Raw genomic sequence first — 25,920 nt, 5'->3', positions numbered from 1 at the left:
GTTTCACATAAGCACAGTCAAATGTTCTGGGATTCTCATTCCTATCAAGGTTAGCCACAACTTGTTGTGATCCACACAATCAAATGCCTTTTCATAGTCAATGAAACACAGATAGACATTCCTTTGGTACTCTCTGCTTTCAGTTAAGATCCATCCAACTTTGGCTATGATGTGGGCAGTGTGATCACCTCTTCTAAACCCAACCTGAGTATTTGGAAGTTCCAGTTGTGTTTGGATCATTTTCAGGAGGATCTTGCTTGCATGTGATACTAATGATATCATTTGATAATTTCCACATTGTCTGATTACCTCTTTTTGGAATCGGAATAAATACGGATCTCCTCCAGTCAGTTAACCAGGTAGTTGTCTTCAAAATCACTCTTATACAATGTCCACACACCACCTCCATTAATATCACTGTTATTTAAATGAAAAAAGCTGCCGCACTCATAGTGGTAGATAACAGTTTCCCAAAATTCTTGTTTTTGCTTGAAAAAGTTCAAATTCTATGACTGTCTACAAGTATTTTTCATTTGTTTCCCTTGAAGGAATAGAGACTCACTCTATCCACCTCTGAGAATATGTTTGTCAAGTAAGTACACAGCTTTGGATTACCAGAACCTGTCTGTCTTTCAAATAAAAGTATTGTTTAGTCAAAAATTGTCTAATTCAGCTCTTAACTCCATCACATAGTGCTGTTCATCAAAATGACCATACTTCTGTTTGTATTAGAACTTGTACTTCCCAGTTCATTACACATGAGATTAAAATGTTTAGTTGGAATCAAGATTTCATAAAATTAGGATTTTCACGGAAATTGACTTTGAACAACAGCAGTGAGTGCATGTGTAGGGAAAATGAACTACAATGGGTATTAGATTGGTTTGGTGCCACTAACATCACCCACAGGGAGGTGCCAGCAGTTTATTCACTTTTGGTTTTGCAACATATGCGTAAATATCATCACACTTATTCTAGGACATAACACATTATCAAAAAAACAGTATTACTCAAACTTTGTATATTTGAACACCATTTGTGGATTTCACCATGAAATGTCCTATAATAGATCATCAGTGACTAGAAAATTCAATCCATGTGTGTAGATTCATATATCAGGAAGGCAAAAATGCAGTCCTGCAGAGGAGATACTAGATCCCTCTTTCTGTTTGCAGCTGGTCTTTAATTCAGTGAGTTGTTGGTTTTCTTTTCTCCCATTGGAAAGTGGTATGATTTCATCTACTGAATTTTCAGGTAGCAGCGTTCAGCAGTGGCAACTCAGTTGGCATTTGGCTTATTAATGTCCCATCTACTGTGTGTACTTCTTCAGCTAATGAAATGTAATAATAACTATAGAAGAATTGACGTGTTTTAACAGATGAGGGAGAGAACTATTTAAAACGGATATATGACTAAGTATTATTGTCATGACAGGAGTCCAGAAGGAAGGCTACACAGTGGAGTGGACTTGGGGGAGGGATTGTATAACAATGAAAGAATTTTTCTTTTACTTTTCAAAGAGAAGAGCGAATTGGGGTTGGGGGGGCAGGGAGAAAAGGGCAACAGTGAATGAATGGAAACCCTAAGTCTCTGTAAACTTTCATTAAAATTCATTTTTTAAAAAAGGAATTGATGTATTTCAATTATGACGTTGACTGTACCAGGAAAACTAACAAATTGATCTTGGGAGACGTGCAGTCAGAATGCTGTTTAGAAGGGAAGATGGCACTGTGGGCATATCATCAGGAGGGACCAGTACCTGAAGGAGGGCATCACACTTGATAAAGCAGAGAATCAGAAGAGAAAATCTCTCAACAGGAGGCATTGATACAGAGGATGAAATAGTGGGCTCAGGCACAGGACAGGGCAATGTCTTCTTTCTGTATATATGTCTCTCTGAGTCGGCACCAACCTGATGGCACCAAAGAACAGCATCATACAGAGTTTCATTCATGTTAAATATCTGGAACTGTCAAATGTATAAAGAGCAAGGTTCATTACCAGGGTCTGGAGAGTGTGAGGATTGGAGAATTTCTTAAATGATACTGAGTTTTCGTTTCTGGTGATGAAAAGTTTGGGAAATAAATTGTGGTGGTTGCACACCATTATTAATATCATTTCCTTTACTGTCTTATACACTTCATAATGTTAAGATGGCAAATTTTATGTTAGCTATATTTTGTCAGAATAACAATTCTATTTATTTTTTTAAAAATTTTCATTGGTTTGCACATAATCATGTACATCATGTTTTGTACACGTGTTTTGTGTCACATACAATAATTCATATATGTTATATTTTATATAATTAATTGTATAATTACCATTGCTCTATACCTATTATAACCCCATCTCTTCAGCCCAAATGCCCATCACAAACAAATATATTGAGAAATTTTGATACATTCGCATAATGGAATACTATGCAGTACTAAGGAGAAATGATTTTGTAAAAAAAAACTGTAACATGGGAAAGACTAGAGAGCTTTATGCTGAATGAAATATCTCTGTCATGTTAGGACAAATATTGCCTAAGGGCGTGTTTGTCCAACTATTTTGAAAATAGGATAACTGAGTAAATTTACTTTTATTTAAGTAGCTCATAACACCTATGGTCAAATATTCAATCCTTTTTCTTGATCCTCTGAACCTCCAATGACTCTACAGCTTAGCTGACGTCATAATGCTGTTCAAATGTGTTCTTTTGCATCAGTCACAAACAAGAGAATGTATTAATAGCTATAAAATCTAGAGAAATAGAACTTTTTGTCCGACTTTTGGTTTTTTAATTGTAATTGTAATTGTAATCTGCAGACTAAATTTCTCCCTTCCATGAGCCTGAGAACACTCTGGTATATCATCTTCACACCATTTTAGCATCTTTGCATTTATGTATGGAACCCTGGTGGCATAGTGTGGAACACGATAGGCTACTCACCAAATATTTAGACATTCTATCCCATCAGCAGTTCCTCAGGAGAAAGACACAGGCATTCTTCTTGTGTTAAAAAAATATAAAGGCTCAGAAACCCAATGGAGATTTACCAGAAGTAGAGGATTGAGTCAGTGTAAATGAACTTTGCTGGTTTCTTTGTTTTAAATCTGTATATGGTACAGCTACGGACCTCTCCAAAGTACTGAAGAGCAATGGTGTCTCTCTGGAGACTAAGGTATGTCTGATATAGGCCATGGTCTTCCCAATCACTTGTTATGCATCAGAGAGTTGGAGGATAGAAGGAAAATAGAAGCCTTTGAGCTGTGGTGCTGGAGAAGAGTATTGAGAATACCATGGACTGCTAGGAAAACAAACAGATTTGTCCTGGAAAGGGTTAAACTGGGTGGCTCTTTGGAGGCAAGGATTCTGAGGCTCCGTCTAACATACTTTGGACATGTTGTGAGGAGAGACCGGTCCTTGGAGAGGGACATCATGCTTGGGAGGGTGGAGAGACAGCGCAGGAGAGGAAGGCCCTCTATGAGGTGGATTGATTCAGTGACTGGGGTAATCGGGATGGGTGTATCAGAGACAGTGTGATTGGCACAGGATAGAGCAGGGTTTAGGGTTGTTGTGCATAGGGTCGCTATGAGTCGCAAGCGACTCGACGGCACATAACAACAACAACAATGCTCCCTTTTAGGGGAGCTCTGGTGGCTTAGTGATAAGGAGTTGGGCAACTAATGCAAAGGTGGTGGTGGTGGTTGTGTACTGTCGAGTTGGAACTGACCCAAAGCATGGGAGGAGATTGCCCATCCTTCTCCCACAGAGCAGCAGGTGGCCTTGAACTGCATGCCTTTGGGATGCAGCACAGCTTCTTGCCAATAAGCCACCAGGGAATCCACCAGCTGCTCAGTGGGAAAAGATGCACAATCTAAAGATGGGCAATCTTCTCCTGTGCTATTAAACTGCCTCTGAAAACCTGTTGGATGGTCAGCTATGTGTCAGTTCCAGCTGAAAGATATGCAACAACAATATGGTCCATTTTCAGAGCAGGAGCAAATCTGATAAAATTCTTGTGCATATAGTTCGCTATCTCTGTGACCAACTGGACCAAAATGGCCTTGGAGACCAATAAAATTCTACTTGAATGCATCAGATTCCTCTCTGCATTTAGGAGATGTTTCCCTTTCATCTATTCCTCAAGGTCCTGCAGGGTAGGGAAGACATTATTTCCATTTCCATTTTCCACATGAGGAAACTGAGTTTCAAGGAGATAAAATGGTAAGAGGGTGAACTGGGGGTGGAAGTCTCTCAGGTCTGACTTGTGTTCTTCCTAGAAGAACACAGTGATTCCCCATAACACCCTCTGGGCAGGATCTCTCTAAGTCAGAATCACATCAATAGCTCTGTGTTTGCCCTTTTTGAATGTTGGTAGTTCAGTTTAGCACCAGGTTCATCTGCAGGACTTTAGTTCATGTCTTTTCTTTTTGTTTTTTGAAAAATTCCGTTTTATTTAAAGACTTGATTTGTATGGATTGTTCGAACAGTGACACCTGATATCTTAAAAGACCTTGATCCCTAATACACTGCAGATTATTAGTGAGCTTTTCTTTTAATGGTCAAGCAATTAATGATTGAGTCTCAGCAAAATGCCAAGGGGCAAAGGGGAGAAAAATGCTTACATTGTCACCAGGTCTCTTCATTATCCTCGGTGCTCCGTTTCCAGATCAATCAATAGTTAATTAATAATGATGTGCTTCCTGAAGTACAAGGTTATAAATTCATTTTATGCTCATATGCATATTTTTCTGTAGGGAAAAGTGGGTGGGAAATGCCTGCCATGCCCATCTCATTGTGAGAAAATGTATGTAATGATTACAGGCATATAATAAGAATGGTGGGCCCAGCCAAATGTTTGTTCATTTCTGTTAATCAGTATTCATTGAAGCTACTTCCATGCAGTTTGTGGAAAGCAGTGCAATCAGTTGAGTAGTGTGGCAGATTTAAATCAGTAATGAAAGCCCTGGGGAAATTAGCAAGACAAAACATTAACCACAGACTAAACATTAACATATATTAGCATTTTTATTATACCTGTAGAATTGTTAAATGAGCATGGTTAGTACTATTAAAAAGTTTATATTGTATATCACATAATTTCAATGTATATTTTATTTTAAAACTTTTAGGATTTAATTAAATGAAATTGTTCATTAGTATAATAGACAATTCAGCACAAGGCACTGAAGTTCATTATTTTATTTTAACTAGAAACCTGTAGCGTTCTCACCCCTACTTCTCCCCCCAAGTCCCATGGTACCCCAAAACAAATACCACAGCCACTGTTGCTCCAGAGTGGACCATGGGATCAGAGATGATATTTAAATTGTGAAAGGTGAGGGGAAATGTTCTTTTTCCATTCTTCAGCATGTTGATCAGTCCATCAGTGGTCAAAGAATAAATTGATACTAAGTATTTAGTAATAGTTCTCAGGAAAACACTCCGTGGGATCACAGTAATCAGCTGGATTTTTGCAGAAGAGTTATTCTATAATTAAGTGAAATTGAGAAGGGTCTCAAAAGCCCTTGAGTCTTGGCGTCTCCAGTTCGATCCCATGGGGCATCTTCCCCCTTAGAAGCTCTTTCAGATTCATCAGGGCAGCCTGGTGCCTCAGTTATAGCTTTTTGTGTGTGTGCCACAGACTCATGGATCGGAACTTTGCCTTTTCTGTTTGTCCATCTCCCTTTTCTCCACCTGGCTCTCTCAGCCTCCACCTCCCCTTACCCTTCCCTCTTCCTTCTCTTTCTGTTATGGTCGACATACATTAACACACGCCCAGTTTGACTGACACGTGGGCTCACACATACCTCATGTTTTTTGAGAAAAGGCATAGAACATTTCGTCTGCTTTTTAAATCAAGTACAAAATAGAGAAACCTGTTAGGTCTACTGAGGGGTAGGTTAGAGTCAAGAATGCATTTTATCATTGCAGTGTTGTTGTTCTTTGGTGCCTTCAAATGTATTCGAACTCATGGACTCTTGCGTTGTCAGGTTCTGACTCTCAGGGACCTTCTTCTGGTCTTGTTGTTGTGCTTTAGCCCATTGTTACAGCCTTTATGTCAGCCCATCACTTTTTGTTTACCCTCGACTTTGCCAGCACAATGTCTTGCTCCAGATAGCTCCTGAGTACTTCCCTGAAGTGAGACAGAATATACCAATCTTCCCTTCTAAGGAACATTCTGGATGCACTTCTTTTAGGCCAGATTTGTTTGTTCTTTTGACTCTTGCTCAAAATAATCTAGGAACCTCTAGTGACAGTCTCTGTTAAATCCAGTATTTTTCACTAATGAACAATTCAAAGGAATTTGTTGACCACCACCCCCCCCCCCGTTATTCACTATCCAACTTTCACCCGTATATGTTGTTGTTTATTGTTGTTGTTTGATGCCATTGAGTCATAGTTGATTCATAGCGACCCTATGAACGAACGGCCTGAGCACTGTTCGTACATAGAGTTTCCGGAGGCAAGCCATTTTGGAAGTGGATGCCGCTCCTGCTTCCAGGCTTGATTTAGTCGGGAAGCTCCAGGCAACACTGTCCACCATGGGAGCCCATTACCACGATTGGCACATCACTGTCACAGGCTTCAGCATCACAGCAACCACGAGTTACCTCTGTACAACAACACACAGATCAGTGCTATACCACCTAGAAGAGGCCATTGAAAACATTGGTCAAGCCCACCTTCATCTTACATGTTCTTTGAGCACTCGTTTGAAAAGGTCCTTGACAGCATATTTGCCCGATGCAATACATGGTTTCGTAGCTGCTGCTTCCAGATATGAGTGTTGATTGTGGATTCAAGCAAAGTTATGTGATTGACTGCTTCAACCTCTTCTCCATTCATTGTGATGTTGCTATTGGTCCTTTTGGGAGGAAATTGGTTTCTTGATATTGAGGTGCAGATTCACTGTCCTGAGTGAGGGCTGTGTAATCCTTGATTGTTTAGTAAATTCTTCAAGCCCTCTTCACTTTCAGCAAGCAAGATTGTATCCTCTGCATAACACAGTTGTTGATGAGCTTTTCCCCAGTCCTGATGCCATGTTCTTCACATAGTCTAGTTTCTTAGATTATTTGCTCAGCATACTAATTGGCTAGATATGGAGAAAATGAACGACCCTGACAGAGACCTTTTATAATTTTAAATTATAAATTACATAGTATTCTGTTTGAACAACTGCTTCTTTGTCTGTAAAATTCTGCATGAGCATAACTTAATATTCTAGAATTCCCACCTTCCCTAATCTGCAGTTAGGGAACTCTCCAAATTATTGAGGAGTAATGATTTAAGTTTGAGGATTAAGGTGTGTCTGATTCAGGTCATAGTCTTTCCAGTCACTTGTTATGCATCTGAGAGCTGGACAGTGACTAAAGATGACACAGAAAGAATTGATGCCTTTGAGCTGTGATGTTGGAGAAGAGCACTGAACATCCCGTGGATGGCCAAAAGAACAAACAAATATGTCTTGGAGAGGGTGCAGCCTGAGTGCTCTTTGGAGGCAAGAATGATGAAGCTTTGTCTCACATACTTTGGGCATGTTGGTAGGAGGTACTACTGGAGAAGGACATGATGCTAGAAAGGGTGGAGGGTCGGTGAAGGAGAAGAAGACCCTTGACCAAGTGGATTGACATGGTGACTACCACAATGGGCTCTTGTGTGTCAGGAAGTGTGAGGATGGTACAGGATAGAACAGGGTTCAGATCTTTTGTTCATAGAGTCACTATGAGTCATTCTCAACTCAGCAGCACCTAACAACAACAATAGCAATGTTAACTTTAATTTTTTATGACCCACAAAGTTAAATGTTTATTACAATATATCTATTCTTGAGGGGGTTTCTGAATTCACGTGGGATATGCTTTGGGTAATATTTTGGCCCTTGTGGAATTGTCTTCAATATCTTCAGCTTCACATCATTTTCTTGACCTTGTTCTGACTGATGATGTTGAGTTGTCCCTTCCTGTAGTTTATTTGATTCCTGTGTATTCAATTGGTGGCATCCACCTGTATGGTTGTCATTTATGAATAAGTTTCTTGTCAAACAGAATTCAATCATGAGATCCTCAACGTGGTCTCTATCACCAAGACTGTATTTTCCAAATATGGATTCTCCTTTTCCATTCCAGTCACTAGTAATTATCGGTGTATCTTGATTGCATGTTGAGTAAAATTCAAACTGTGGAAGTTGACAGAAATCCTCAGTTACTTCATCTTTGTCTTTAGTGTTTGGCAAACAATCTCGCTTAGTAATTATATTGTCAAATCTTCCTTATACGTGTATGTATATTACCCTAGCAATGTGACACCGTCCCTTTTCAATTTGTCACTATAGAGTAACAGCATAGTAAAGCCCATGTTTGTCTGATTCAAAATGGTTAATACCAGTTTAGCTCATCTCATTAGTACCTAGGATATCAATTTTATGCATCACATTTCATTTCCAATAACATATAATTTTTCCAGAGTCATACTATTCATATATTCCATTTTCCAATTATTAATGGATGATCCCAGCTGTTTCCTCTCACTTTGCACCATATCACATTAATATATGAAGATCCACCAGCAAATGAAGAACTGATGTGTCTACTCCATCTGTATCATTAAGTTCAACTAGATTTTGAGGCTGAAGCTTTCCCTCAGCCATATTTTTGAGTGCCTTTCCACCTCAGGTGTTCATCTTCTGACATTATATCAAACGGTGCTCCATTTCTGTCTGTAAGACTTGCATTGGACAACTATTTCAGAGTTGTTGTGTAACATCTGCTCAGAATTGACCTGTAGCTGACCCTCCACCAAGTTTTTATAGGCAGTAAATCGCACAGGAGAAGATTGCCCATCTTTCTCTAGTGGAGCAGCTGGTGAACTTGAACTGGGTGCCTTTGGGTTGGCAGTGTGGCTTCTTACCACTAATTATTTCAGAAGTGGACAGAAAATTCTGCTTCCTAGTCTGTCTACAGTGCGGAAGCCCCACTGACACTAGTCCAACATGGGTGATTTTGCTGACATTTAAAATACCAGTGATTTATATCTATATGTTGTTGTTATGCGCCATCGAGTTGCCTGCGACTTATAGCGACTCCTGTGTACATCAGCTCTGAAGCCTGCCCTGTCCTGAGCCAGTCTCACTGATTCTGACACACCGAACCCCCATTGGCCTAGTTACTGTATCAGTTTATAATGATGGTGAATATAGTTTCTACCATCACAGCAATATCAAGCCACCCTCGTCTAACAAACTGATGGATGAATGATGAGTCAAGATTATATATGCCTATACATATAGACTTAAGTTAATGGCTAACATGTTTGTATTGTGGTGGTGTGTATTGTTGAGTTAAAACCAACTCATAGCTGACCCTCCCATGGGTTTTCAGAGGCGGTTTAATCACACGCAAGAAGAATGCACATCTTTCTTCTGTGGAGCAGCTGGTATATTCAGACCACATACTTTTGCATTGGTAGCGCGTTTCCTTACCACTAAGCCACCAGGGCTGGCTAGCCGCATGAATCTGAATTCATACTAGAGGCTTCTCCTGACTCATGTAGTTATGGGGGCTGGTAAACTCAAAATCAGCTGATTAGATAGCAGGTTGTGGGTTCCTGAACTGTGAAGCCTGAGAAATCCAAGATTGTCCGGTCCGACATCAGGCAGCTGGCCGGGGAAGCTGACAATTCCCAAGATTAACAGTAAATATGCAGGCTCAAGTCTGCAGACCTACAAGGCATATTATGACAAACCGGCCAGAGGATCCAGAACAGTTGTAAAGCCTGTGATGTTTGCTAGAACAATGTATAGAACACATAGAAGCATATATATCGGATGCAGGCCACACCCCTGAAGAAAATCCGCATACAACTGATTGCTTCATATCACTTTATGGAGATGATTCCATTTTATCACTAAATGGATGATAACTACATTTTTAAATAACTGCCAAATTGCATCATTACAGAGTTGCCAGATTATATCATTACATAACTTCCAAACTAATGAAAATCATGACTGAACCAAATTACATGTAGCTTTAACCATCACAATTAATTGGCTTTATTGTCTGAAGCCTAGCTTAACCTTGGATTAATAACTTTATCACCGATTTAACATGTTTTGAAGTTTTTATCTCCTCATTATGTTTCCATTGTTATTGTCAAGTTCACCAGAGTTACAAAGCTGAACTATGCCCAATATGGGAAAGTGTCAGAGTCTGTGCTCTTGACAGAAGTTCAAGGCTCATAGGAAAAGGCAATGGAAAATATAGATGTGAGATTTAGAGCTAGACTAGTGAGCAGGCACATAGACTGTTGTTCTTGATTGCTGGTGAGTCGAGCACAGGTTATAGTGACCCTATGAACAAAATACCTGAAGCCTTTCTATAACTATCATCGTTTCTTAAAGTACATGGAGTTTCCAGAGGCATGTTGTTTAGGAAGTAGACGCCATTCCTGCTTCCAATCCTGTCTTAGCCTTGTTATTTACTAGCATTTGGACTTTGCCCAATTCTTTCAACCTCTGCCTTAGTTTCCTTATTCCTAGATATTATTAACAGTATCGGTTCTGTACAATTAAGAAGATTGTTTTAAGACTCCCCAGAGAAAATAGTGAATGGCTATAGGTATTATTTGTAAAACTCTTAGTTCAAGTAAGGTATTATGTTACACACCTGAGGCATTGATATTGTTGGAAAGCTTACATTTCAGGCTTTTTCTCTGCTTGACCATCTAGAGAGAAAGATGAAGCCTGAGTTTTCTGTCACTTGAGAATTCCTCACACCAGTAGTGTGTGGGACATGAGAATGAATGTTAATTTATTCACAATGGAGTATCTGCCGCTCTTGATATATGCCATTTATGGAGTGCAGGGGTGAATTGCATCACACTGAATGTTTTTCGTGATTTCAGAATCTTTGATAACATACTCTGCATGGAAAAGAACTTTCACCTTTCCCCCCACTCAAAGTAGCCCAGAATAAAATACAGTGATTCCAATACCAAATTCCTCCTCTATAAGAAGCTGAGCTTACAGGTGGAAGGAGGCTGTGGGGTCAGATCAGGACAATGTTTTGCTGAGAGTGAGAAACAGATCCTTGTTTATTTGTTTGTTTTTAAATTTTTTATTTTTGTGTGAATGTACCGTCAAATCAGATCTGACTGGTACAGGAGGAGATTGTTCCTCCTTTTCCTGGCAGAGCATCTGGTGGATTCGAACCGTGTGCCTCTGGGATTGTAGTTGCAGCTCCTTGCCACTAGGCCACCAGAGCTCCCGAGAAACAGATCCTTGTGGCCAGCTCACTTCTCTCTTCTCTGCTTTGCTAGTGCCCAACACTGGCTTCTCCTTATGTTTGTGCAAAGCCAGTGAACCCTTTTGAGTCCTGCCTAGAAAAGAATGGCACAGAAGCTACTGGAACCACCTCCTGGCCCTGCCTCCTTCTTGGGTTTTAAGTCTTCAGGCAAATAATGCTTTTCCTGCCACAGGTTCTGTGGTACTATTAGGAAGCACAGTTTGTGGAGACTCGAAGTACTTTTATATTCTAGACCTGTTGAGAAAGACGCTCACTACTCCAACTAACCATATTTAAAGATAGCAGCATCCTTGACTAGATATGTTTGTCGGTGAGAAGAATTGGATTGCACTTCTTATTTTAAGAGCCAGATGCTCCCGGGCCAGATACTGATTTCTGAATGGCCACTTGGGAGGCTGGTTTCTTCAGCAAGTGTAGCTGAAGTCTAAGCACCAGGCCTCCCCGCAGAGTGGAAGGTGTGTAGCTAAAAGGGCTTCTTCCATGTGAACGCTTTGTCCCTTGGTAAGTGCTTCGTTCTTTGGTAAACACTTCATCCCTTGGTAAACGCTTCATCCCTTCGTAAACGTTTCGTCCCTTGGTAAACACTTCATCTCTTTGGTGCCTCTTTTTCTAAATAAGCTTAACATAACCTACAGTTTTTACAGTGTTGAGGCAAATGTTGTGGGGAGCAGGACACAAATAGGGAATGCACTTATCAAGTGCTTTATCTCAGAGAATTTGCTTCATGGTAGAGTTTCGGGAAGACAATGCAGCCTGTCTGGTGAGAGGTGACACATTTTAGAAACGGGCATAGGACTGATCACAGGTCACCATCGTCTGCTCCAATACCTTCCAAATGGCTTTGAGAATGGCTTGATAGTGCCACGTCCAAATGTCAGGTTGCAGACTGGTTATGCTCTCATTTGAAATGAGTCGACACAGTGACAATAACAACGGTCTAGAGGATGGTAGGAGTTGTGAGGTTGGCACAGGACGGAACAAGGTGCAGACCTGTTCTTGATACGGTCGCTGTGAGTAGTAGTCCTCTTGATGGCACCTAACACCTTTGGCCTCGGGGAGCCCTAATGACGTAGTGTGTAAGGAGTTGCACTGCTAACGCAATGGTGACACCTCTGGTGGTTCAATTCCATAGAAAAATGGGCAATCTCCTCCCTTGCCATTTGTAACTTCCAAAAGCCCGCTGAAAGATCAGCTATGAGTCAGCATGACGCAGTAGCACATAACAACAACAGCAGCACCCTTTTGCAGCAAGGTCAAGGGTGAGGCAAGGGATTTACAAGCTTTAAGGTCTTGCTGTGGCCCAGTTAGTATTAACACAATTAGTGCCTCAAAAAACTGATGGATGATTGTATGAGTCAGAATTGCCTCAGCGATAGTGAGGTTGGTTTTGATTAGAATCACTGTGGCCTTCAAAGTGAGAAGTGGTTGTGAAGGCCATATGAAAGACCGGGATTTCTGTGCAGGATTTGGACCAGTTTGTGCTAAGTAAACATACTTTGATCCTGGTGAATCAGATTCTTGGTATATTGATTGGATAATAGATAGGTATTTATGAGGGAAATGTCAAGGTTTTGTTCTCGGAAGTCTCACCTGTAGTTCAACAATGGAAATACATGGATGTCTCTACACCTCAGTTTAGGACTTTATGATGTATGAGCTGCTCTCAGTTATTTGTGTCTGTACTATTCATTTTGAAGTGAGTGAGCCCTGACTCCCCAGGTCTGTCTAATTACCCCCATCAGCCTTCCACTTGGAGTCCATGTTGAGAATGCAGCTGATTAATTTGAATGAAGTTAAATATCAGCTCAAGTCAAGTTGTTGTTATTGTGTACCCTGGAGTTGAGACCAACACCCATAGCAGAGCCTCCAGCAGGTTTTCAGAGGCAGTAAATCACATGAGAGGAGATTGCCCATCCTTTTCCCACAGAGCAGCTGGTGGATTCGAACAGTGTGCCTTTGAGATTCCAGTGAAGCTTCTTACCAGTAAGTCACAAATAGCAACACAGAAAATCTCAAACTCTGTGCCCTTGAGTTGCAGTTGACTCATAGATGACCTTCCAGTGACTTTTCAGAGGCTCTAAATCACCTGGAAGAGATTGCCCATCTTTCTCTTGCTGAGCAGCTGGTGGATTTGAACCGTCTGGCTTTGGGTGGGTACCTCAATACTTTACCCACTGGGCCATCAGAACTCCCTGGTAGTATATAAGCACCTCTTAAAAATTCACTATCATTCATTCCAAAGCCAAATTTTAAAGTGTTTTCTGCTTTTGTCTTGTTGCCATTAAGAGAAACCCTTAGGAAGAGCTTGTTCATAGCAAAGTGTAGGATTCTAAATGAAGATGATCCTAAGATTATTTAGTCCCTCCAAACTGAGAATGAGTTTGTATGAAAAGCCTTCTAAAACTGTGCATGGTAAATGACATTTATCTGTTTTAGTTAGCAATAATCCTGCCTCAGCTAAAGCCTATGGTGACAGTACTGCCACTGACCAAGTTATGCGTTCATAGATAGCTGCTAGGTTTACTGCATAGTGCCTATGGTCTGTTGATCAAGTTTAATACTGGACCTCATTCTAGGAGGTTCTTTCCATTTACATCAACTAATTCACGTTTATTAAATGTCTAGTAGCATTCAAAGTCCTGTCTAAATTCTGTGTATATACAGAAGGACAAAGCTACAGCCCTGTGATTACACGGTAATTCTAATGTTTTTCCCAGACTTTAGATTCCATAAAGGAACCCTGGTGGCCCAGCGGTTAAGTCCTTGGTTCGATTAGATGTGTCAGTTGGCTTCAGTAAAGATTACAGCCTTAGAAGTGCGATGGGGCAGTTTTATTCTGTCCTAAAGGGTCGCCTTGAATCAGAAAGAGGCTGGATGGCAACAAGCCTAGGCTATTTGCCTATTAGACTCTACATAGTCACAATGGCTCTATTTCTTCAGCTTGGCTTGTATCATTGCTGTGGAATCAGAACCAATGCAGAGCTGACCCTCCAGTCGGTTGCCAAGATTGTAAATCTCTTGCTTGGGAAGAGATTATCCACCTTTAGCCAAACCATCAAAGGGGCGTTGTCTTTGGGTTAGCAGCAGAACACCCTTTGGACTATGCTACCACAGAGCTTTCTCTGTTTCTTAGATTCAGGATTTTTTTTTTCTTTCCTTGGTAAATGAGGACTGTACATAAGTGGGAATCCAGCGTTGGCTTCTAGGGAGGTACACTGCTTAAGTTTGAAGTCAGATGAATGAATTCAGAGTCAGTCAAATGAGTTCAAATCCTGGGTCAGGTAAACCTCCTTATTTCCCCATCTATAAAATGAGAATTATAATATCCAGAGTAATGTCTGGCCTAAGGAGACATATTTTGGTGGTTAGAGAGTTGTGCTTCCATCCCAAAGCAGCTGAGTTGGATCCACCAGATGCTCCACTGGAAACAGATGGACAGTCTCCTCTCAAGGGATTTACAGCCTCTGAAAACCCACTTATGAGTCAGTTCCAAGTCGACAATAAATGCATGTATATTTTATGGGTCTGCATTAAGACTTTTGTCTGAAAAGAAAAAAGAATAAGAACATTTAAAAAATGATTCAAGCAGAAAAATCAGTTAAACCAGCAAACTGATGATGACTTTGCCTATTAGCTTGTTGACTTGCCAGTTTTCCCCTTCTGTGTTTTTAAGAAAAGCCTGATGAACAACTACATTGATGTTCCCCCCCCCCAAACACCCTAGATGCAATCTGAGGGAACTCTGGTGGTATAGTCTGTAAAGAGTTGTACTGCTACCCCAAAAGTGGCAGCCCTCTCACTAGACAGTTCCACTCCACCAAGGACAACTGGGGGAAAAGATGAACAGTCTCCTCTGATATGATTTACAGCCTGAGAAGCCCAGTGGAAGCTCAGCTATACATAGCTGTTAACCTGACCACACTGAGTTGGTTGGGGGTTTTTGGTTTTTTCAATTGTGATTTTAGTGAATGTTTACAGAAAGATTGGATTTTTTAAATTTTATTACTTTTTAAAATTATTATTATTAATTTCAATGAACATCTACAGAGATTTTGGAATTCCATTCATTCATTGTTGCACTTTTCTCCCCACCCATTCACCCCCACCCCCAGGTCGCTCCTCTCCTTGAAAAGGGAAAGAAAATCTCCTTCATTGGTACACAATCCCCCCCACCCCGCACCTCCCCACTCCCACCCCAAGTATACTCCACTCTGCAACCCTCATTCTGGACTCTTATGATAATCATAATGCCCTAAAATATATTAATTTTAAACTATTCTCTCCCTCATCGGCTTCAATGCAGTAAACATAATTTATCCAGTTTTTCTCAGTCTTACCCCCACCCCAATGTAGGGTTTTTTTTAATTATTATTATTTTAGTGAGCATTTGCAGAAAGATTAGCTTTCATTCATCCATTAATACACATTTTCCTCCCTCCCTCTCCTTTCAGAGGTTGGGAGCAGGGGTGAGGGAATAAAGGAATGGGAAATGGTCAGTGGACACAATGAGTTTTTTGAAATTAACCTTTATAACATAAATACTCATAAGACTAGAGGGTGCTGTCTGCACAGTTAACTGGGGTCTTTATTATCAGACTCCTCTTCACACTTTTCACATCCCCAAATTTACCAGTTCTTCCAAACTTTCGATTCTCTTTTATGAAGTTCCTCATACACACCAGGTGCTATTGAAAGGTGTCAATAGCATGAGGTCTGTGCAGAAAGTGGTCTCAGATGTATCCTTCACTATATAAAAGAGCGTCTTTTGTGTTAGAACTCTGATGAGGCTATGTTCAGAGTTGGATTCCCTTCCCCCACCTCAGTGGTTTCAGAATACTTTGCCTGAAAAGCCTATCACCTTTGATTAAAAGAAGAAGAAGAAGAAAATCACCTTCTGTAATAGCTTCGTTCTGCTCTTTAAAAAGAAATTGGGGGAAGAAATTGAAGTGCATTTCAGAATTTGTTTCTACTATCGTATCTGTGAAAGTATCATATAATGATATGACATTTCTTTTTTTCAGATTGGCAAGTTATGTGCTCATTCTCAGCAACGCCAGTATAGATCTGCTTATTATCCTGAGGGTCTGTTTATCGACAAGAAAGTATTAAAAGTCGCTCATGTAGAACATGAGGAAACCTTATTCAGCCGAAGAAGGTGAGAGAAGTTTTGTTTTTCGCCCCCTCTTTCTCAATTATAACATACAATTAGTAATTTTGTCTTAGGGTCAAAACTCATTGGTACGTGGCTTCTTAAACACATGCCATTTAGTTTCTGAGTAGTGTTCGATTAATTAAATTCTGTCATCTGTCAATGGTAAAAGAAAAAATATATTAAAATCACTTGTGCCAAGTGTAGATATCTAGGGCAGCAACAGAAGATAGAAAGAATGGATTTCTCCATTCAAGATGTTTTCTCGGGTAAATGAAACATTTCCTGTATGGTTTTTCAATTGCCTTACTTGATATACGGCTTCTCCCATTGCTAAGGAAGTGTTGAGTTCACCAGAAAGAAGCTGGTGAAATACATTTTAATGTGTGCACAAATAAACTCACACACACACAACCAATTCACACACACACAACCACACACCCCAGTACATGCTGGATTTTGGGAAGCCTAATGTTAAACCAAATGCCTAACCAGGAATTAAGGGAGGCACAAATACAAGCTGGAATTCCTCCTGAGACAGATCACAGGTATCAGACCAATTTCAATTCTTAGATTGTATTTACAAACCCCTCCTTCCTGATACAAGCATAAGGTTGTCAATAGAAAGAGCCTGGCTTCATTTGCATAGAATTCTCTTTGTGATTTGCTCTGTGACTTTAGTGGTTTGGCCCTTCAGTCTCTGAGCTGTTCGCCCTCTGCCTTACTCTCTGTTTTTTTCTCAGTCCTGGTGTCCCTGTCTCTTCTATGTCCTTGGTTTACAACACTAGACAATCTTTTTGAAAAAAAAATTGATAAATTTAAAGATAACAAGTAATGAGCTAAATGACTGATTCATTTCTTATTCCCTTCACTGTCTTTCTCCACCCCTAATCTAATTTCTTGGCTATGAATAGGGATATAATTTGAATAGATGACCCAACACAACTCTGAGAGACTTGTAATTCTCATAAATACATGCAGCCAACCCTACCGGGGGCTGAAGAACAGCCAGACATGAACTCTTCTTCCAGAGGTGCTTGAAGAACATTGTTGGAAAAATAAGAAATTATGTAGCATCTCCAATATGCACTAATATAGTCCATTAATATTATTTGATGATTGTTGTTGTTGTTGTTAAGTGCCATCAAGTCGTAGGTGACTCATAGCAACTCTATGAACGATAGGCCTGGACACTTGTATAACTTTTGTCCTTTCTCCAGGTTCATAGGGTTTCCAGAAGGAAGCTATTGTGGAAGTGGATGCCACTCCTGCTTCCAAGCTTCTTTTAATTGGGGAGCTCCACCAAACACTGTCCACCGTGGGTGACCATTCTCACATTTGACACATCAATGTCATAGTGTTCAGCTTCACCATTTGATGATAGGTGTCTAAGAATGGTATTTCAAAGTTTTATATGATAAAATACAGAGATGTTGTTATGTGCCATTAACTACACTACAAGTCAAAGTACAATAACTCTGATCCCTGCTCTATCCTTAGCCTGTCTCTGACACACTGTCCCCCATCACCCCAGTTCCTGTGTCAATCCGTCTCCTCTAATGTCTTCCTCTCTTGTGCTGTTCCTCCAACCTTCCAAGTATGATGTCCTTATCCAAGGATTGGTCCTTCCTGACCACATGCCCAAAATATGTGAGACAGAGCTTCCAAAGAGTAGATTGGTTTCATCCATTCCAGGGCAAACTTGTTTGTTCTCTTGGCAGTCCGTAGTATGTTTAGTGCTCTCCACCAGCACCACAACCCAGAGGCATCCACTTCTGTCATCCTTGCTCAAAATCTATACCCCCAGGACTTCTAAGTCTGCACTTGCCTCTGTAATCCAGTGCATTGCCATCAAGGCTGAATCAACTCCTCGCTGACTCTCCAGTGTGTTTCCAAGGCTGTAAACCATGTGGGAGCAGATTGTTGATGTTTCTCCTGAGGAACTACTAAATCTCACATTTGTAAAAGTTCTGTGGGTTCCTCGATACCTTTTCAGAATGACTCCAAGGGTCCTCATAAAGAGTAGAATTGCTCCATAGAGTTTCATTACTGGACTCTCTATGGGAACGAATCAGTGAGTCTTTTTCTCTCATGGAGTGGACCCAAAGTGTCAGCTTCTCTCATTTTAGCACCTGAATTCTTAACCACTCTGCAGAGGTATCTAATAGTTGTCTAATTTTACATAAAAATCACACGAAAACGAAATTCTTAAAAGCAACAACCATTGATTATCTCACCATCTCTGTTCAAAAACTGTGCCTTACCTGGATGCTTCTCCAAGTTGCCGATTAAATTTGGCTCAGGATATTGAATTGGGCTGCAGTCATCTGAAGACTTGACTGAGGCCGGAAGATCCACTTCTCAGTGGATTCTCTTATACTTTGAGCAAATTAGAGCTGATGGTTGGATGGAATCCTCAGATTCTTGCCATTTGAACCTCTTCTTTGATTTGCTTCAATGTCTTTACAGTTTAGAAATAAACAGAATGTCCTTACCAGGTTATTTCCACAGAAAAGGTGATCCAAGGGAAGAGATGCGATGCCAAGTGGAAAAACACCAGGTCTAGTTATATGGTCTAGTTTTAGAAGTGACACACTATCACTGTTATCATATTCTTTTCAACCAACGTGAGTCACTATAATCCTCAAAATAGACATTGCTGTGAAGTCAGTTTGGACTCTTGTCAGCCCTCCACTGGGGGTTCAGAGGCTCTTGGGCCTTATGGGCAGATCCTGCCTCATCCTTCTCTCACAGAGCTGCTGGTGGCTTCAAACTGCCATTTCCATTGGCAGTACAACACTTCACCTACTACACCACCAGGCCTTCTAAGTCTATACTCAACTCAGTAATGCAACACATTGCCGTCAAGTCAGAGTCAACTCCTTGTTCACCCTCCAGTGTGTTTCTGAGGCTGTAAATCACATGGGAGGAGATTCTTCATCTTTTTCCAGAGACAGGTGAGACCTTTGGGTTAGCAGTGCAACTTCCTGCAGATGACATCACCGGAGCTCCCTGGTCTATACTCGAAGGAAATTAAGCTCCATATCTTGAAGAGAAGAGTATTACAGAATTTGTACATATATATCATAAGAATAAACCCCCACAGCAGTCTGGACACAAATGTGAGAAACATTTGTGAGAGTTTTTGCCTTTCTGGGAAGAGAACATGAGACCATCCCCCTGCTCCCCAAGACCTCTATCTCTTGTCCATTATTTATTCATTTATTTTCCTTAAATTCACTCTTTTCCTGAACCATCTGAGGAATTAACCAAAGCCATTGACTCAGGAAATCTCTTACATATTTGACTGGAGTGAATAATACACATATGTCTCTTGCTTTATTCAGTTCAGCAAAAATTGATTGAGCATCTGTTAAGTTCTGGAATATGTGCTGGGGACAGAAAAATACAAAGACAGTATCTGTTCTCCAGTGCAGATGAGGAGAAAGAGAGACTAATAGGAGGTAGAGAAACAATTTAGTAAATGCTAAGGCAAAAAAGATTGTACAACGCTTAGAGACACTCTAGAGGGGGACAGAGAACCTCTGCCCAGGGAGCTAGAACAAAGGCTTCCTGGAAGAGGTGGTATATGAATCTGTCCAAGAATTACATTGAGAGCTTTTTCAAAGTGAACACACCACCCCAGCGTCATTTGGAACTGACTAAACCCATTGATTGGTAACTAGGAGGTTTAGCAAGGGTCGTGGCTTCTCTTTCAAACTTTGTGGGACCCTCTCCCCTTTCACACTTCCAAAGAGGGTTCCATGGATGTTGGCTCCATCAGGGAAAGAAGTTGTTGTTGTTAGGTGCCATCATGACAACTCTGTGAACAATAGATCTGCTCCTTGTCCTGTCTGGTACCAACCTCATGATCTCTGTCATGCTCAAGTCCATTGTGGAAGTCGCTGTGTCATTCCTTCTTCTTGAGGGACTTCCTCTCTCTCCTTGACCCTCTACCTCTCCCCACATGATGTCTCTCTCCATGGACTGGTTCTTCCTGAGAATAGGCCCTTTACTTTGCAAGTGAGACAAAACTCAACCATCATTGTCTCTAAGGAACACTACCGTTGACGTATTTGTTGGTTTTTCTGGAAGTCCGTCTGAAATTCAGTACTCTTTATCAACACCAAAATGTACAGATGGATAGAAGAGATGGATATAAATGAGTTCTTGGCCCAGCACGTATTCGGCTCTTTGTTCAGAATAACTTTTTGTTTTTCCATTTGGTGGACACTCTCACAGGAGAAAAAGGGACATCAGGAATTTTGACAGTGCTGAGAGAACTGAATGAGTAGTGGTCAGGCCAGACCTTCTCGGGTGCTGGGAGCGTGAGCCCAGCCCGAGAGGTTTCTGATCTCTTGCACATGCCCGAGTATTTGGGTCGGCCATAGAGCCTGGATTTTTTTTAGTTGTCTGGTAGATTAAGAAAATAGCGCACCAGCCGAGTATGTGAATTCATTGTGCTCCCTTGAATAGCGAGAACTCTCTTAAGGAGAAGACAAAAGTACCGATTGTTAACTGCACTGCCCCTTGCAATGTGCTGCAATGGGGAGGGGCTTACTTGAGAGTCTTGTTAGTACATCTATACATTTCTCAGAATATTTAGCCTAACATTTCATGCCATCCTAAGAAATACATGTGCCTCCAACACCCACTCCTCCTGCCCAAGCGACAACCATTGTGGTTGCAGATGGGATCATTGGAAAGGGAGCGTGTGATAGCATTCAGTCTTGGGAGCTTTTGAGCAGACTGAATCTGATCATGTGTTGAAAAGCTTTCTGTCTTATTAATGTAATGACATACAAAGAAAGGCAGGATTCCTTTGGTAGCATTCAGAAACTCATCTGTTTGTTTTGTCTGCCCCCAGCTGGGTAGTTTGTAACATACAACTAATATTCGGCAGAACCTAGTTCCATTTAAAGGTGATTTGATACTCATCTGAAGGTCGGTGCCTGGTGCTCCAGGTCCCTTTTAGGGGTGAGTATTGGAAATCTCTGTCATCCGAATGGAATAGAGAGGGCAGAACTATATGTCCAGGCAGGAGCGTGGTTGGAATAGAAGAAACTGAGCTCTGCACAGCCCTTTCCAGAGCCAGTACTTTCAACATAGCTCAGCTGCCAGCCTCTCCCTCCTTTGCTTTCCTACAAGTATCCTCCTCCACTTCCCATAAGGCACTGTGTGCCTTGTCATTTGCATACTCCTCAGGAAATTTGGTCAAGTATATGAACAATAAGCGGTATATCTCTTTTTTTTTCTTTTTTGTCACTTACAGCCTTGGAAAATCACTGAAGTGTCAGTGCTGGGTTGACTCGGAGTCACCAGCAATGAACTGTACTACATAGTCTCCAGAAAAGGAGATTGCAGCCTAGGCAACTCCTTGGTCCTTGGAACGGTTCTACTCTGCCGTTTAGCGTCACTGATGTGTATGTTACGTATCCTCGAGTCAGAAAATACTCATAGCTGACCATCCACTGGGTTTTCAGAGTCAGTAAATCACATGGGAGGAGATTGCCCATCTATATCCCACCGAGCAGCTAGGTAGGTTCAGGCTGCATGCCTTTGGATTTTTAATGAAACTCCTTACCACTAAACCACCAGAACTCTTATATAGGGTCACTTTGAGTTGGAATAGATGCAGCAGCACCCAACAGTCTCCAGAGTCAGAATTTGGGTTGCACAAATGGTTTGTGCTGAGAATTTAGAGGTTACTGGTTCGAATTCTGCAAACAGCTCCTCAGAATAAAGGCCTGGTGCTCTGCAACCAGGAAAACACTAGAGAGTTCAGCCCTTCTCCATCACACAGGGAGTTGCCAGGAGTTGAAATTAACTTGTCAGGAAGGGACTGGTTGGTTAGGGTTGGGTTGGTGTGTTTATAATCTTTTAGGGGGTTAGACTATGGATTGGCAGAAAGTTGTGAATGCGGGTTGACTTGCAAATGAGATGCAATTCAACACTGGTCCAGCTTTCATTCTTTTAGTTTATCTATTTTTCTGCATTTTTTTAAAAAATAATGAGCTCATGTTACTTTACATTAAGTGGGGAGGGGCAAGAACCTTCATAAGAAATGGGGGAAGGTTCAGAATCTGCGTTCAGGGATGAAAGGGTGCTTTTAGTTGCAGTGGTTTCCAATTAGTGATGCTTTGATGCCTGCCCAAGCAAATCATTGCAGGGAAGCAAGGCAGGCCCCTGCCCCCGCTACCACAGCTGGGCTGCTTCGCCAAAGATGCCGGGATCCCCTTGGGACCAGCACAGACACCCAGCTGCAATACTGCAAAATGGCTGGTGCACAGGATGGGACCCTATCCTTTAGTTCCACATTTAACGCGCAGAATTGCAAGCTCTATAATGAGGTCCTGATCCTGAGGAGACTGCTGTAAACAAGGGTTGAGTTTCTCCTATTTGAAAGCAAGTATATATAGGGCAAATGATCTGTTTGGCATATATGTATTGACGTATTGTGGAACTGGAATAAAAGAAAATAATAAAAGAAAAAAATAAAAATCAGTTCAGTGGAGTGGATTTCTTTACTTCAGGAGAGGGGTTTCTTTTGTTAATTGTTGAGGGGGGGGGCTACGAAGAAAAAGCATTACAAAGAAAAGCATTCTAGACTCACTTGTGCCAGGGAAATTAACATGTCACTTAATTTCGTTTTTGACGTCTCTCTGGAAAGAGAGGAGAGAGGTGTTCAACACACCACCTTCCAAAATGGTGAGCAGGGCACAAAAAGCTCGATTTAAGAAATGATTAAAATAAGATGGACTTCACTTCTATGCCAGTGCAGCTTTCTGAAAGGAGTGACAGGAAGTGACAAGGAGAAGAGAGATGAGAGGCCCAGTGAGCTCGGTAGGAGGTAAACTACTCCTGTTACACTTGGCTGCTTGCAGGGCTGTGGTGGAAAGGACATTATCACCTGTTTCATGGTCCTTTGAAAAGCTCATTAACTCAACAGTTTACAAAGCGGGAATTCCCCCCTCCTCCTACCAGGCAAAATATATGTGTGGCTTTATTTTCCAGAAAAGATGTTTCTTTTGGAAACCAGGGTTTATTTTCCCATCGTCTTCAGCAGGATTTGCATAAAGGAAGGGCCTGCAGTGTGAAAGTGCCCTTTGGGATTCAGAGGTGGTGGTCAGCTTGCTAGCTGCACTATAGCCCTGCTGTTTGTTCTCCGAAAGGCCATGGCTGCGTCTTCCATGAGTCACGGGAATTATGGAGTCTTCCCTTACTCTGAGGTTCTTTCCCAGTCAAATCCCTTCTGGATTCTAGGTGGGTCCTCATGGGATAGTACACACTGAGAATCAGCAATTACTCTGTGAATGAGTCTGTCCAGAAGGAATCCTTTATAAAGAACTAAAATAAAACATTATTCGAGAAATGAGTCCAGTGGAAAAATAGTAATGACCCCAAGATTAACAGTTCTATGTTAACTCTTGCGATAGTGGGAGTTCTGGTGGCTTAATGGATAAGGAATTGTGCTGCCAACCCAAAAGCATGCTGTTTGAATTCACCAGCTGTTCCCAGGGAGAAAGGCGACCAGTCTCCTCTCTTGCCATTTACTGCCTCTGAAAACCCATTGGAGAATCAGCTATGAATCAATTCTGACAGGACAGCAATGAGTTTTTTGAGAGTGGGAATATATCAGAAGTTCTATATGCCTTAGAGGGAGCTCTGGTGGCCTAGTGGTAAGGAGCTGCACTGCCATCCCTGAGGTATGCAATTTGAATCCACCATGGGAGAAAGATGGTCATTCTCTGCATGTGCAATGTCCTGTTTCTAAATATCTCCTTGAGGGTCAGCTATGGGTCAGTTCCTTCTTTATGGTATACACCACCACCACCACCAACAACAACATCTATCTTAGAGAAGGTGCAACCATAGTGTTCTTTAGAGGTAAGGACACTGAAGCTTTGTCTCACATACTTTGGACATGTTTTTTGAAGGGGTTATTCCTTAGAGAGAGGCTTCATGCTAGAAAAGCTCAACAGTCAGCAGGAGAGAGGAAGAGCTTCAACCAGATGGTGACTGTAGCAGTAGTATCCTTAGTGTCGTGTCCTCTTCAAAGTCCAGCTTGAACTTCTGTCCACTCTCTTTCTGTATATGCATTGTTCTAGTCGTTTTCCAATGATCTTCAACGGTATTGTGCATCATGGGAATCTCGAACTCAGGGTGATGGCTCTGCAAGGTGAATAAGATAAATCAGGGGAATAAAAGGCCATCCTACTTCCAAGAATAATCATTACCCCCGTGGACATTCAGATGGGTCCAGAAGCAATTTTGATCTTGGGAAATTTCCCAGTATTCTTTTTTTTTCTTCTTAAGCTTTATTTTTTTTTAAATAATTTTAATGAGCATTTACAGAGATTTTGGATTTCCATTCATTCATTGCTGCACTTCTCTCCCCGCCCAGCACTCCCCACCTCCAGTTCGCTCCTCTCTTTCAAAAGTAAGACTCCCTGCCTGGTACACAATCCCCCTGCACCCCTCCCACTGCCCCAAGTACATTCCACTATGCAACCTTAATTGTGGACTCTTGTGATAACCATAATACCCTATCATACATCGCTTTTAAATTATTCACTCCCTCATCTGTTTCACTGTAGTATACACAATTTATCCGGTTTTTCTCAGTCTTACCCCAACCCTGATATCAGTCCCATTTTACAACAGTGGCACCATACAATATTTGTCCTTTTGCGACTGAGATATTTCACTCAGCATAATGTCCTCCAGGGTCACCCATTTTGAATAATATTGCATGAGTTCCTTGTTTTTCCAGTGCTGCATACTATTCCATTGTGTGAATATACCACAGCTTCTCTCTCCATTTGTTTGTTGATGGGCACCTGGGTTGTTTCCAACTTCTTGCTATTGTGAACAGAGCCGCAATAAACATGGGTGTGCATACCCAGTATTCTTTATTGGAGCTCTGGTGACTTACTGGCAAGCAGTTGAACTGCTAAACGAAAGACAAATGGGCAATCTCTTCCCGAGCTACTTAATGCCTCTGAAAATCTGCTGGAAGGTCAGCTATGAGTGGGTTCCAGCCTGACGGAATATAAAAACACAGCAATGTATTTATTATGATAAACTTAAAACAAAGTTTCTTTTAGAACCATTATTTTTAAAAATAACGTTTGAATGCTGAGAATAGCCCCTCAGACTGTGTAATCAACAGCGAAAAGCCTTGATGTTGGCGTTTGACTCACTTGAATTTCAAATGTCAGCCTGGGATATCTGATAGAGAGGTGCCATGATTCAGAATAAATGTGATGGCATTGGATGTGAGTGCTTTTGATCGCTTCTCGGCCTTTTGGCTAAGATCAAGTGGATGTGAGTGCTTTTGTTTATTTTTAAAATGAAGACACGAAATAGATTAGTGGCTGCTTGGTGGGATGAAAGTAAGGGGCTAGAAGCTACAGGGTCGAGGGTTAAGTTGCTTTCCTAAGGGGATAGTTTATATATTTTAAATATGTTTA

At 41.2% G+C, this 25,920-nt stretch overlaps 1 protein-coding gene across 3 annotated transcripts in view; it reads left to right on the top strand.

Annotated features, from left to right (window-relative positions):
- GPC3 (glypican 3) overlaps window positions 1–25,920 on the top strand; it is a 528,201-nt gene that overhangs the window by 329,358 nt on the left and 172,923 nt on the right. For all 3 annotated transcript variants that reach the window (XM_006881809.1, XM_006881808.1, XM_006881807.1), the window contains one exon: window positions 16,320–16,453. In XM_006881809.1, coding sequence (XP_006881871.1) covers window positions 16,320–16,453 — 134 coding nt within the window. The remainder of the gene's footprint in view (window positions 1–16,319; window positions 16,454–25,920) is intronic.

This window comes from Elephantulus edwardii, unplaced genomic scaffold, assembly GCF_000299155.1.
Source record: "Elephantulus edwardii isolate Elephantulus edwardi_28Jun2011 unplaced genomic scaffold, EleEdw1.0 scaffold00016, whole genome shotgun sequence".
NCBI lineage: Eukaryota > Metazoa > Chordata > Mammalia > Macroscelidea > Macroscelididae > Elephantulus > Elephantulus edwardii.
Note: the sequence above shows the minus strand (reverse complement) of the source record. Positions and strands in the feature narration are given on the sequence as shown.